At 37.3% G+C, this 12,160-nt stretch overlaps 1 protein-coding gene across 1 annotated transcript; it reads right to left on the bottom strand.

Annotated features, from left to right (window-relative positions):
• Window positions 1-10,912: 10,912 nt before the first annotated feature.
• On the bottom strand, window positions 10,913-11,843 carry LOC117071065 (olfactory receptor 4F15-like). Its single transcript, XM_033190852.1, is given in 2 exon segments — window positions 10,913-10,967; window positions 10,969-11,843. Coding segments are annotated over 2 exon segments (930 nt in total).
• Window positions 11,844-12,160: the final 317 nt, after the last annotated feature.

The following is a 12,160-nucleotide window of genomic DNA, read 5'->3' as shown; positions in this document are numbered from 1 at the left end:
CTATATATTAAAATGATAATGTGAAAAGATAGAAAAAGAACCCTGGGTCTCAAAGGTCTTTAACTGATGCCAGCAAAGTTCTACCTTCTGAAATTTGTAATTTGAGAAAAATAAGCCCAGTTTGTCTAAGAGATTGTAAATAAGGCATTGGGGGTTGCAGCTGCATTCCTGATATTTGTATAATAGCACTCTTAACTTTTCTCCTACATTTCAGACTTTTTTGTGTCTTTCACTAATAAATGTGTTATTTTGTCCTACTTACCCTCCAATTGTTGATGTAACTCAGGAGTCTATTTTATATCTTTCTTTTTTCACCCAAATATGTTTCATTGTTTTAACTATCTATATCTATAGTCTTGGACTTTAGCTTAATATATCCAAAACTACACTGGAGCCCATAAATGGACAACCACAAGTAGTTCAAAGTTAAAATGTCCAAGAGTGATATTATTATTTTATCATCTATTTAAATCCCTTAGGAAACATTATGACTATTATCCCAGACGCCCAATTCAGGAACCTATGTGGCACCCTTGTCTTCTCTTTCATGTTGTACCCCAAATGGACAATTGTGCCTCCTGAATATTTCTCAGATTTGTTTCCTTCTATTCATTTCCGCTGTGAGTTCTTACTTCATGTTTATGTACGTTCTCATGTTGACAACTGAAAAAACTTCTGAATGAACTCTGTCTCCAGTCTTACCTAATTTCAATTTATTCTGTACTCTGATTTCAGATCTATCTATCTAAAGATAAAATATGATCATATTACTCTCATTTTAACTTTTAGTTTTATCAAAAAGAATATTTGAAATCAATGTATATCATACAAGACTCTTCATGAACTGGACACTATAGTTACTACGTTTTTTCATGTCTTCTGCCTCTGCATATGCTCTTGCCTGTGTTATTCCCTGTCACTAGAAAGTGGAACCATCACTGGCTTTAAGGCCTGATAGACTTCAGTTGCCCTCCCACTCTGCCAGCTACTTCAGAGCTGTATAAACTTGGGCAACGTACTAAATGATGCTGATAATGTTTCTTTGTCTAGAAAATGAGAAAAGTGGAATGCACTTCTCTTGATACTGTATTTGAGATAGCATAGGCAAAACTATTTTTACAAGTATTACTTCCCTTTCCTTTTATCCTTCAAGACATGGATCAAATATCTCCTCTACCTGATGTATTCATTGAAGACCACAAGCTGATACTTTCTTTCTATGAACTATTGTTCTAACATGCATATTTTAACAATTGAAGTATATTATACTTTTTATATGCTGCTGCTTCATTTTCTACTATGATCTCTTTAAGAAAAGGAACTTCTGGTGAACTTTGTGTACTCCAATACTTACAATTTCTAAAACAGTGTATGCACTAATACATAGTCTTCAGTAACTTTCATGATAGAAAGTTCAAAAAGATATGTTACGCAAAATAAGTGTCCTAGATGCCCCTGATGGGGATCTCTGCCAAGTGACTTTGGGGATTGAACTTACTAATACCTGCATAGTGGTAAGGAAACAGAAAGCAATCTGGAAATCAGTGGCTCTCCTGTTTTATGACTGTCTGCTCAAAGTGATCTTGGCATCCCATATTTTCAACTAAATCTTAAATCTAATGAAATAAAACTAGAGGAAAAGGTTTTTAAAAATATTTTTGCCTTGAACTACATGTGTAGAGGTACTACAAAATATCTGGTGAGTTTCTCAAATTACAGTAGAGTACTAACATAAAGCATTTTATAAAAATATTGCAGAACAGGAGAATATCACCAGACATTTGGAAAGGCTCAGTAATTCAAAAGAACACCATGGTGTTCATAACAAAAGCCCCTACAAAAGCTGTTCGTTACATTAATAAGGAAGAGAATTTTTAATATACTTGAATTTATAACCCAAGATTTTTTGATGGACATGATTAAATAAGCACAAAATAAAGGTAAATTAACATGAAAAATATACACAATACTCAAGTTTCAAAAAATTATAAAACACTATGAATGTAAATATGTATGTGGAAATATTTAGATGTTACACAACAATGTGTTTGGGGAATTTTTAGATTTTATATTTTTTATAAATATTAACTCATTTTCTATAGTTTTACAAATAATATTTATGGATTAAAGGTTTTTTTAAAATTTCCAACTTTTAAGTTCAGGGGTACATGTGCAGGATGTGCAGGTTTATCACATAGGTCAACATGTGCCATGGTGCTTTGCTGCACAGATCATCCTGTAACTCGTGTATTAAGCCCAGCATCCACTAGCTATTCTTCCTGATCATCTCCCTCCTCCCACCCATTGCCCTCTGACAGGCCCCAGTGTGTGTAGTTCCCCCCACGTGTGTCCGTGTGGTCTCCTGATTTTTTAATTTTTAAAGAAATTTTCAAGTTAGTGGAAATAAGAAAAATGATATGAGTAATTTCATAAATACATATAGAATGAAAGTGTAATTTCATTGTACTACTGTATAATGTACTGGCTAACATCACAGATTCTGGGGCCAGACTACCTGGTTTTGAATCTCCATCTCCTGGATTTATGAGCTATGTGTCCTTGGGTGAGTTGCTTCACTTCTCTGTCCCTCAATTTCTTCATCTGTAAAATAGGAATAATAACAGTACTTACCTCATGGCGATATTAAATGAGTTAGTATCTGGCAAATATTTGAGCATGCCTGGCACATAGGTATTCAGTAAGTATTTTTTATAATAATTATGATTTTTAAAGACATGGTCATTCAGTTCTGTCCAAACACAGAGATAGTTTGGTCAGCCGGATTGTGCTCAGTTGAAATAGCCAAGACTTAGACATAACCTTTTATTTTCACAATTTTAGTTTTAGAAATAAAAGAAATAGGAAAATGATGACTTTTTTTTTTTTTCAAAGATGGGGTCTCAGTTTCTTGCCCAGTCTGGAGTACAGTGGTACCAACACAGCTAGCTGCATCATCCACCTCCTAGGCTCAAGTGATCCTCCCGCCTCAGCCTTTGGAGTAGCTGGGACTACAGGCACTCGGCACCACATCTGCCATATATATATTAGCAGAGATGGGATCTCACTATCTTGCCTAGGTTGGTCTCAAACTCCTGGCTCAAGTGATCCTCCCATCTAGGCCTCTCAAAATAGTGAAATTACAGGTGTGAGCACTGCGTCCGGCAGAAAATGAGGACTGTTTACATATCGATTTAATAAAGATAAAGGCTCTCTGAAGAGAAAGTTATCCCATGATACTGCTGAAATTATGAAAATGAGACCAGTAGGATACAAAACAACGTGAGTGACAGTCATTCAAATAAAGAACACCACTGCCATAAAACAAACAAACAAAACTGTGCATAAAAAGAGTAAAAGTGATCTGGGAGCACAAAGAATAATAAGGAGTGGGAGCAATGTGCCCAGTTGCTGGGGAGTTAAAGAGCAGGTTTCCTAAATACCTGCTCAGGCTCAGTGTTCACTCAGCAGCAGCTTCAGGATATTGAGACACACAGAAAGGTTAACACCAGTTTTGAATCATCACCTTTCCCTAAGACAAAAAAGTACAAATAGTTTTGACCGTGAGGAAATCAATTAGCAGGGCTTGGTAGTAAGACTGGATGTCCGTAATTGCTTCTAATGGAAACCAAGTCTTCTGTGTACAGTATTTTTCCCAAGGGTACATTATCACATTTTTGTAGAAAAGAATTATAGAGAAGTTGAGTAGTGTGATGATAAGTGATTTTGTGCGCTGTTAATTTACATGGTAGAGAAATAATGAATGGATATTTGAACAAATCATGGGAGTTCCGAAAATTTCACTTGGTATTTTTTCACAGCTTTATGCAAGTTTAATGTATATATTGTAAATTTCACCCATTTTAATGTACAGTTAATTCAATGATTTTTAGCAAATATATGGAGTTGTTTAACATTGCAATTCAATTTTAGAACATTTCTATCACCCTAAAGTGATCCTTTGTGCCTGTTTATAATCTTCACTCCCAATCCCAGACTCAGACAATAAGCAATTGATCTCTTGTCTCTATATATTTGCCTTTTCAGGATCCATCAGATAAAGGGAATTATACAGTATGTCGTCTTTTGGGACTGGGCTTGTTTCACCCACCATTTTTGCCATTCTTCTATGTGGTAACATGTATCATCTGTTTATTACTTTTAATGCTGCAGAGTATTCCCTTATATGTCACATTTCATTTATCCAATTTACCTGGTGATTGACATTTGGATTATTAACAGTTTGGGCTGACTATGAATAATTCTGTTGTGACCATTCCTGTTCAAGATTTTGTGTAAATAAATGTTTTAATTTTTCTTAGGTATACCTAGTAATAGAATTGCTGGATCATACAGTAAATTTATGTTTAGCTTTTTAAGAAACTGCTAACCTGTTTTCCAAATGGCTGTACCATTTCACATTCCAGCCAGCATTGTGTGAGATTTCCAATTTCTTGAACCCCATCAACACTTGTTACTGCTTATCTTTTGATTATAAGCATTCTGGCTGTTGTGAAGTGATAATCTCATTTTGATTGTGATTTGCAGTTCTCTAATAACATGACGCAAACATTTTTTTTCTTGTGCTTACTGGCCATTCTCATATCTCCTTTGGAGGAATGTATATTAAAATCTTCTCATTTAAAAATTAGATTGTTGTCTTCTGAGTTGTCACAGTTCTTTATACGTTCTCAATATATAAAGTTTGAAATATAAAGTTATTTTTTCCAATATAAAGTTTGAAACTATTTTCTCTAACTCTAACTTTTCCTCTCACTTTACTGATGTGATAGAAACTTTTGAATCACAAATGTTTCTACTTTTGATGTAGTCCATGTTGTAAAATTTTTAATGCTTTATTCTTTTGGTGTCTTATCTAAGCATTCTCTGCCGAACTCATGGCCAAAAGTTTTCATGCTTTGTTTTCTATTGAAAATTTTCGATTTTAGGCCAGTAGCTATTAAATCCATTTTGTGACAATTTTTGTGGGTAGTGTGTGGTAAGGATCTAAATTCATATTTGTGTTCATCCTACTTGGAATTCAAGCTTCTTGAGTTTTATATTTATAGATTATTTTTATCCAATTTTGAACACTTTCGCACATTATTTTGAACATAAAAACTTTTCAAAGTGTTTGAACATTATTTCTCTTTTTTTGTTATACTTTAAGTTCTGGGATACATGTGCAGAATGTACAGGTTTGTTACATAAGTATACATGTGCTATGGTGGTTTGCTGTACCTATGGACCCATCATCTACATTGGGTATTTCTCCTAATGCTATCCCTCCCCTTGCCCTCCACCCATGACAGGCTGTGGTGTGTGATGTTCTGGGCTGCCAGGCTGCCTCAGACATTGGCAGTGGCTTGCAGGCAGACCACACCCTTCCTGAACCTGTCCTGCAGAGGGAAGCATGCCCTGTTACCCCGATGGCCCACAAAACATGGCATCTCAACCATCTCAGTGTTCTGATAGTGGGGGCTCCTTCCCAGCTTGGGTACCACCAAACCTGCCAGTCTTGCCTGGCTGGCAGCAGTGGGGGTAGGGGAGCTGCATGTTCTGCCTTCCAGATCTTTCCTGGTGGTACACAGAGCTGTGCTCCGCCCACCCACAGAGTTCAGGCAGGGATGAGGCTGCTGTGCTGGAAGCAAGAGCAGAGACTTTTCTGGCCAGAAGTGACTGTGGCCTCTATCAGTGTTATGGCAGCTGGTGCTGGGCTGCTCAGGAATATAAGGCCTGCAGTGATTCCCCATAGTCTTGAATGATAATCTCTGCAAAAACTCCAAGTGGTTCTTTGTATCAGTCTAGAAGCTTGGGGATTCCGTGGGGGTTCGCCTGTTCCCAGGATGGCAAGGGTCCGTGTGGGAAGTGTGGATGCCCCAGGGACTCTTATGCTCACCCTTTCCCTGTATTACAGAGCTTCCCCTGGCTCAGCCTTGATCTTGGGTGGGTGGTTACCCAGCTTTCCGTTTTTCTGTTCTTTGTGTGTCTTTTTGTTCCCTTGATGGATCCTGAAGTGACTTCTCAGACAATTCACTTGAAGAGTCAGTATTTACTTACCACTTTGTTTTCTCTCCTACTATTTATAAAAATTACTTCTTTTTAGCTTGACATCTTAGACTCCACTCCTTTTTCTCCATAGCTTAATGTTCAGCCAATTACTGGCCAGAGGTTATGCTCAAACACCTTGAGTCAGTAGGGCTTCCACTCTTTGTCAGTGGATCTGTATGCCCTTGGAAAATGCATTCAAAGTTCAGGCAGTTTACAAATGTTCTCTGCCTTTTACTTTTTGCAGAATTCCCACTTTTATTCTTTCGTTTACACAAGGCCTCATGTTCAACCAGGGATGCATAAATTGCTAGTGATTTTTCTTGTCTCTCATAACTGAACAGGCTTACCCAAACACACCTTTTTAGATCACTAGGTGTGGTAAACAGAATAATAGCCTTCAACGATGTCCATGTTTTTATCTCTAAAACTTGCTAACATGTTATGTTACCTGGTAAAGAAGGACTTAGCCAATGTAACTAATTTATGGACATTAAAGTTGAGAGCTTATCCTGAGTTATCAGGGTGAACCCAGTGTAATCACAAGGGTCCTTACAACAAAGAAGCAGGAAGATCAAAGTAAGCAAAGGAAACGTTGCTGGGGAAGCAGAGGTCAGGATAGTGTTGGGCCAAGAGACAAGGTATATGGGAGCCTCTAGTAGTGGGAAAGGCAAGAAAATTGATTCTTAGAGCCTCCAGAAGGACCACAGCCTTACTGACCCATTTAGGACTTCTGACTTCCAAACAGTAAGATGATAAATTTGTTTTGGCTTATGCCACTAAATTTGTGGCAATTTGTTTCAGCAGCAATAGGAAACTAATATCCTAGGTATGTGCTAGAGTTTAATCAATGTTTACTCCCTGAATCTTCCTGTTAATTTCTGGCTAGTTTGTTAGTCTTTTTTTTTTTTTTTTTTTTTTGCCCTCACCAGGATCAAAGTCTCAGGATAGCTATGATGTTAGCTTTCTATATTTGTTTGCCACAGAAATTATGACCGTTTCTGATAACACTCAGATAGATGTTTTTTGTTTTTTGGTTTTTTTTTTTTTTCCCATGCCCCAAGTCAAGTCAGCTACCTCTGGCAGTGACAGTGAAGCTTTAGTTGTCAAGACCTGTCCCGATCTGGTAGAATTACCATGCTGATAGAGCTGGGGGCAGTGGGAGAAGCCCTGGATTAAAATGCCACAGACTACTACTGTTTTCATCTGAGGTGCAGCAGTTTTTCTTGAATATAAACTTAATTTGTTGTATGCATTTAGTTAATATTTAGACTCCCAAACTGGCTGTTTTACACAATTGCCCAGTTTTTATTATTGCTTTTAAGGGAGATTTGTGGAGTTCCTTCCTCACTATTCTGGCTTACTCAGGATTTTAATACCCAAAATTGTTCCATATTTAATTAATATAGACAAAGTATTTTTTTCAAAATCAGAGTCTGTTCATTGGATAAAATACAAAGGTGGTATTTTTCAGCCACCACAAACTGGTGAATAAATAGAGTGAACAATGTAGGCTTTCAGCATATGCTTGTATTTAGTACCATCTGTGAAGCTGCTGCTTACTGACTCTTTATTGTAAAGAAACCACTTGATTTCTCTTTAAGAGAAAGATAAATTAAGAAATTAATTTTTTTATTATTATACTTTAAGTTCTAGAGTACATGTGCATAACGTGCAGGTTTGTTACATATGTATACTTGTGCCATGTTGGTGTGCTGCACCTATCAACTCGTCAGCACCCATCAACTCATCATTTACATCAAGTATAACTCCCAATGCAATCCCTCTCCCCTCCCCCCAAGATAAACCATCTTATTAAATATTAGCATAATTGTTAGTTTCCAGCTTTAAGTTCTGGGCTTTAAATGGGAAATAGTTTGGCCAATTCTCTATAATATGAATACAAGAAAAAAGGCTGAAATAAAATTCAGTGCATAATGTATGCATTATACAGGAAGGAAAAATTCACCCAAGCAAACAGTGTAGGGAAAACTGTGTAAAGACTCAATGTCGTTTCTTTGCAAAACCAAATCTATAAATATATAGTGTGCCTCGCACATCTAATCATGGGTAGAAATAGAATATTGGACAAATCTTATTCATTCATTCAACAAATATTTATTGAGCACTACTGTCTATCAGGTACTAAGCCTTTCTGCAAGTAGAAACAGCCCTTTTACCTCTGACTGATGAGATCAGTATTCTCCTGCCTGAAGAACATATAGTGGACTGTCATGAGACAATTTCATTGCAAAGGATTGTTGATTTTCCTAAGGACCTACGTTCATTGTCTCTCATGACTTCTAGACCAGATTAAAGTATGAAAGTATCACAAAGGGTGAAAGTATGGAGTGTGATCCATAAGGAGTTACATTTTTTTATTTCTTATGCTAATTAATATCAACAAAAGCCTGGGGACATGAGTGAGAATGAATTATAAGGATGTGGGATTAGAGTGGAAAGAATAAAAAGTTATATCAAGCCAAAAATGCTATATTGATTCACTAACCAGAGATTCTAGATTCAATGTGTTAGTTCAAAGGGCTGGCATCACTTGTAATGGTCTGCTTGGTTAATTTACTGAAACTGGTACCCAAAAGTGGACTAAACAAATTAAGTTGAAGCTTTAGAATTTTCTTTTTTATACTGTTGAGAAAAGTATTCAAACACTTATAAAGACAGGAATGCTCGAATTGATTTATCATGTAAGACATTTATCATTTACCATGTGAGACCTGTTCAGCCATGCTAGAAGGTCCAGGGAACGCTCTCTTCACCAAGACTTTGAGGAATAGATTCTTGAGGAAAGCTCTGGTATTGTTGAATAGCTTATTTCCTTAGGCCCAGGGTACTCACTTTATTGTAAAGGAAGTGCACAAAAACACACAAAGTTAGGAAACTCACTTTCACTGATCCTATCATATATTGTAACAACTGAGAGTTGTCAATCTGATAGGACATTGGGATAGCCTTTTAAAGTTGCAACTGAGGCACCAGTTTAAACCGCAAAATTGAGCTCTGTGCTTCAAGATATATGCTTTGAACCAATGGACCTATGTCCCCTGTGGATAAAATATGCAGTTCTCTAAACCAAAGGATACAGAAAACAGTAGTATTTATTACCATAAGTCTCGATGACCTTGGGTAGTCCCTGTTTTCTATTCCTGAAACGTTAGAATTTATTAGAGTGGAAAGAATGCTTTTGGAGACATACTAGGGATTCCAATAAATCTAAAATTTGTAGTTGCTTTTCTGTCATTTGGGATTCCTCATGTTGGTGAACCAGTAGGCAGAGGAATGTGTTATCTCGTCTTTATCCCGTATTAGATAAAGACAGGATGATGGCATGAAGAGTTTGCCTAAAACTAGGGGTCAACCTAGGCACCACCAGGTGGTGGTTCCATGATTGATCAAAAGGGTAAAAGAATAATTGTAGCAACAACAGACTGGCAAGAATATTCTTACCAGGCACTCAAACTGCTCATCAATGAACTGGGTCACTTCACTTGGCAAGCAACCTAGGTCAGTAGAAGTGCTGTCTAAGGATGAGGGGAATTGAGAATGAGTAACAGAGGAAGAGATGGTGATGATCAATTAGGGATTAAAATGCTATTGTAGCCTATCCCACTACCTCCTTTTTATAATGTGTGTGTGTGTGTGTGTGTGTGTGTCTGTGTGTGTGTGTGAGAGAGAAAGACAGATTTTGAACAGACAGCACTTTAAAGAATCTGTGATAGGATGAAGTTAAATTAAATGGGGCCTAAGTGTCTTTAAAAAATGAATAGAGCCATTGCTCATGCCTGTAATGCCAGCACTTTGGTAGGCTGAGGTGGGAGGATCACTTGAGGCCATATGTTTGAGACCAGCCAGTCTGGTGAACATAGAGATACCCTGTCTATAAAAAATAAAAATAAAATAGCTAGGCATGGTGGTGCAAGCCTGTAGTCCCAGTTATGCAGGAGGATGAGGCAAGAGGATTGTTTACGCCCGGGAGCTTGAAGTCGCAGTGAGCTATGATTGCATCATTGCACTTCAGCCTGGGTGACAGAAAAAGACCCTGTCCAAAAAAAAAAAAAAAAAGAGAGAGAAAGAGATCAATATACTTTGATACTTGTGGTTTCCAAACAAGGAGATGGTTTCATAAAAGTCTACCTGCTGGCTTGTCTCTGGCTTCCTAACATGCACAGTATTATGTGAGGGACATTCTGGACATGCCAAGAATGCACCCTCTAAAAATGAAGAAAACAATTCACCTTGTTCTGTTGCAATGAGATAATTATAAGTCACGGGATCAACAGAGTCACTTGCTGGGGTGTCAGTAGGCTTGAATCTCAATTATGTTTATCAACATAAACATTTTTCACTTCTCAGTATCACTTCCCTACTCCCTCACAGAGCTTCCTAAAATCAGCTTCCAAATAAAGCACTTGCAAACAAAGTTTCTTTTTGGGTCTTCATCTGACAATTCAACTAAATGACTAAGTGGAGCTACTAGTCCTACATCTATAACCATTCTATGTGATGATTGCTGACATTTACCAAAACAAGTTTGCAGTTTGAGAACTTCATAGGAAACAGGAGAGATGATGTCATTATGTCATTTCCTCTACTCAAAATAATTGCAATTTAAATTGTACAATATTATTTATGAATAATTTTGCTATCTAGTAAAATATGCCACATCACAGTAGGTTCACATTTTTTTTATGGTAATAAAAGCACTTAAGTAAATACTCTGCAAAAGTACTAGAAATCTGCTTAGTGAGGTGGATGTCATTTCCAGGTTGGTCTGGACATCATGTTATATGGCAAATGCGTTCAACAGGTAGGTGAATGTATAGTGTTAGCAGCCCAAAGACAGATCTAGTCAGCAAAATCTGACATAATAGTTCCATTTGGACAGTCTTTGCATGGCTATCTTCATCTTTGTTCCTTAATGTATAGATGACAGAATTCAAGGCAGGGGTGATAGCAAAGTCAGCAATGAACAGGTATTTGTCAATTAAAGATGTGAGGAAAGGCCACACATAGAGAAACGTGCATGGAATGAAGAAAAGAACAACCATGGTGATGCGAGTTGACAACGTGACAAATGCCTTGGATAAGAACGCTCTGGAAGAACGCTTCCAGAAAGTGATGAAGATATAAGAAAGGCTTAGCAGGAAGAAGGTGCCCATACTCATGAAGCCACTGCTGGCAGCAACGAGAAACTCAAACATGGCTCCATCTGTGCATGTGAGTTTTATGATCCTGGGAAAGTCACAATAAGAGCTGTCTACTTTATTAGGGCCACAAAAAGGCAAGTTTATAACAAAAGCAAATTGAGACATGGCATGGATAAGCCCAGTAACCCAGCCAGTGACTACAAATAAAATACACCTCTTAGGGCTCATGATGTTCAAGTAATGAAGGGGCTTACAGATTGCTGTGTGCCTGTCAAATGCCATGGCTGTGAGTAACACCATCTCTGCCCCTACCATGATATAGATGCAGCATATCTGTGTCATACAACCTTGGAAAGAAAGTACTTTGTATTCATTTGAAAGGTCTGAGATCATCTTGGGGATTGTGGTGGTGGAAAGGCCCACGTCAATGAGGGAGAGATTGGAAAGCAGAAAGTACATAGGAGAATGTAAGTGAGAATCGGCGATTACTAAAAACACAATGAAGAGATTTCCCAGGATGATTCCTAAATAGAGCAAGGAGAATATCAATATGAGAAAAACGTTGGTTTCCCACGAACTGGAGAGTCCCAGTAGCACAAACTCAGAAGCCAAGGAGTCATTTTGTCCATCCATTGACTTGGGCAAAAAAGCTGATTTTCAAACCACCTGAGGATAGAAAATGAGGAAAAGTCAGAGGCAGTGGTACTCAAGTGTACTGCCTATTTATCCTGCTATTTTTTCTATGGGTTACATATATTAGAGTCAAAAATCATTGAATCTTATACAAAAACATAAAGAAAATAGAACTATAGTAATCAGCAGAGTGATTACATAAAAGAGAAAGAAAATTATGAATATGTTGATGGAATCAAATGGGGTACTGTTTTTCTTATTCCATTATCAGACTTTTTGTTTTGTTTTTCTTCTCAAGGATTTTTAGACATTTCCCC

Source organism: Trachypithecus francoisi, unplaced genomic scaffold (genome assembly GCF_009764315.1).
Source record: "Trachypithecus francoisi isolate TF-2019V2 unplaced genomic scaffold, Tfra_2.0 Lachesis_group3, whole genome shotgun sequence".
Taxonomy (NCBI): Eukaryota; Metazoa; Chordata; class Mammalia; order Primates; family Cercopithecidae; genus Trachypithecus; species Trachypithecus francoisi.
This window is presented reverse-complemented; position numbering and strand designations above follow the sequence as displayed.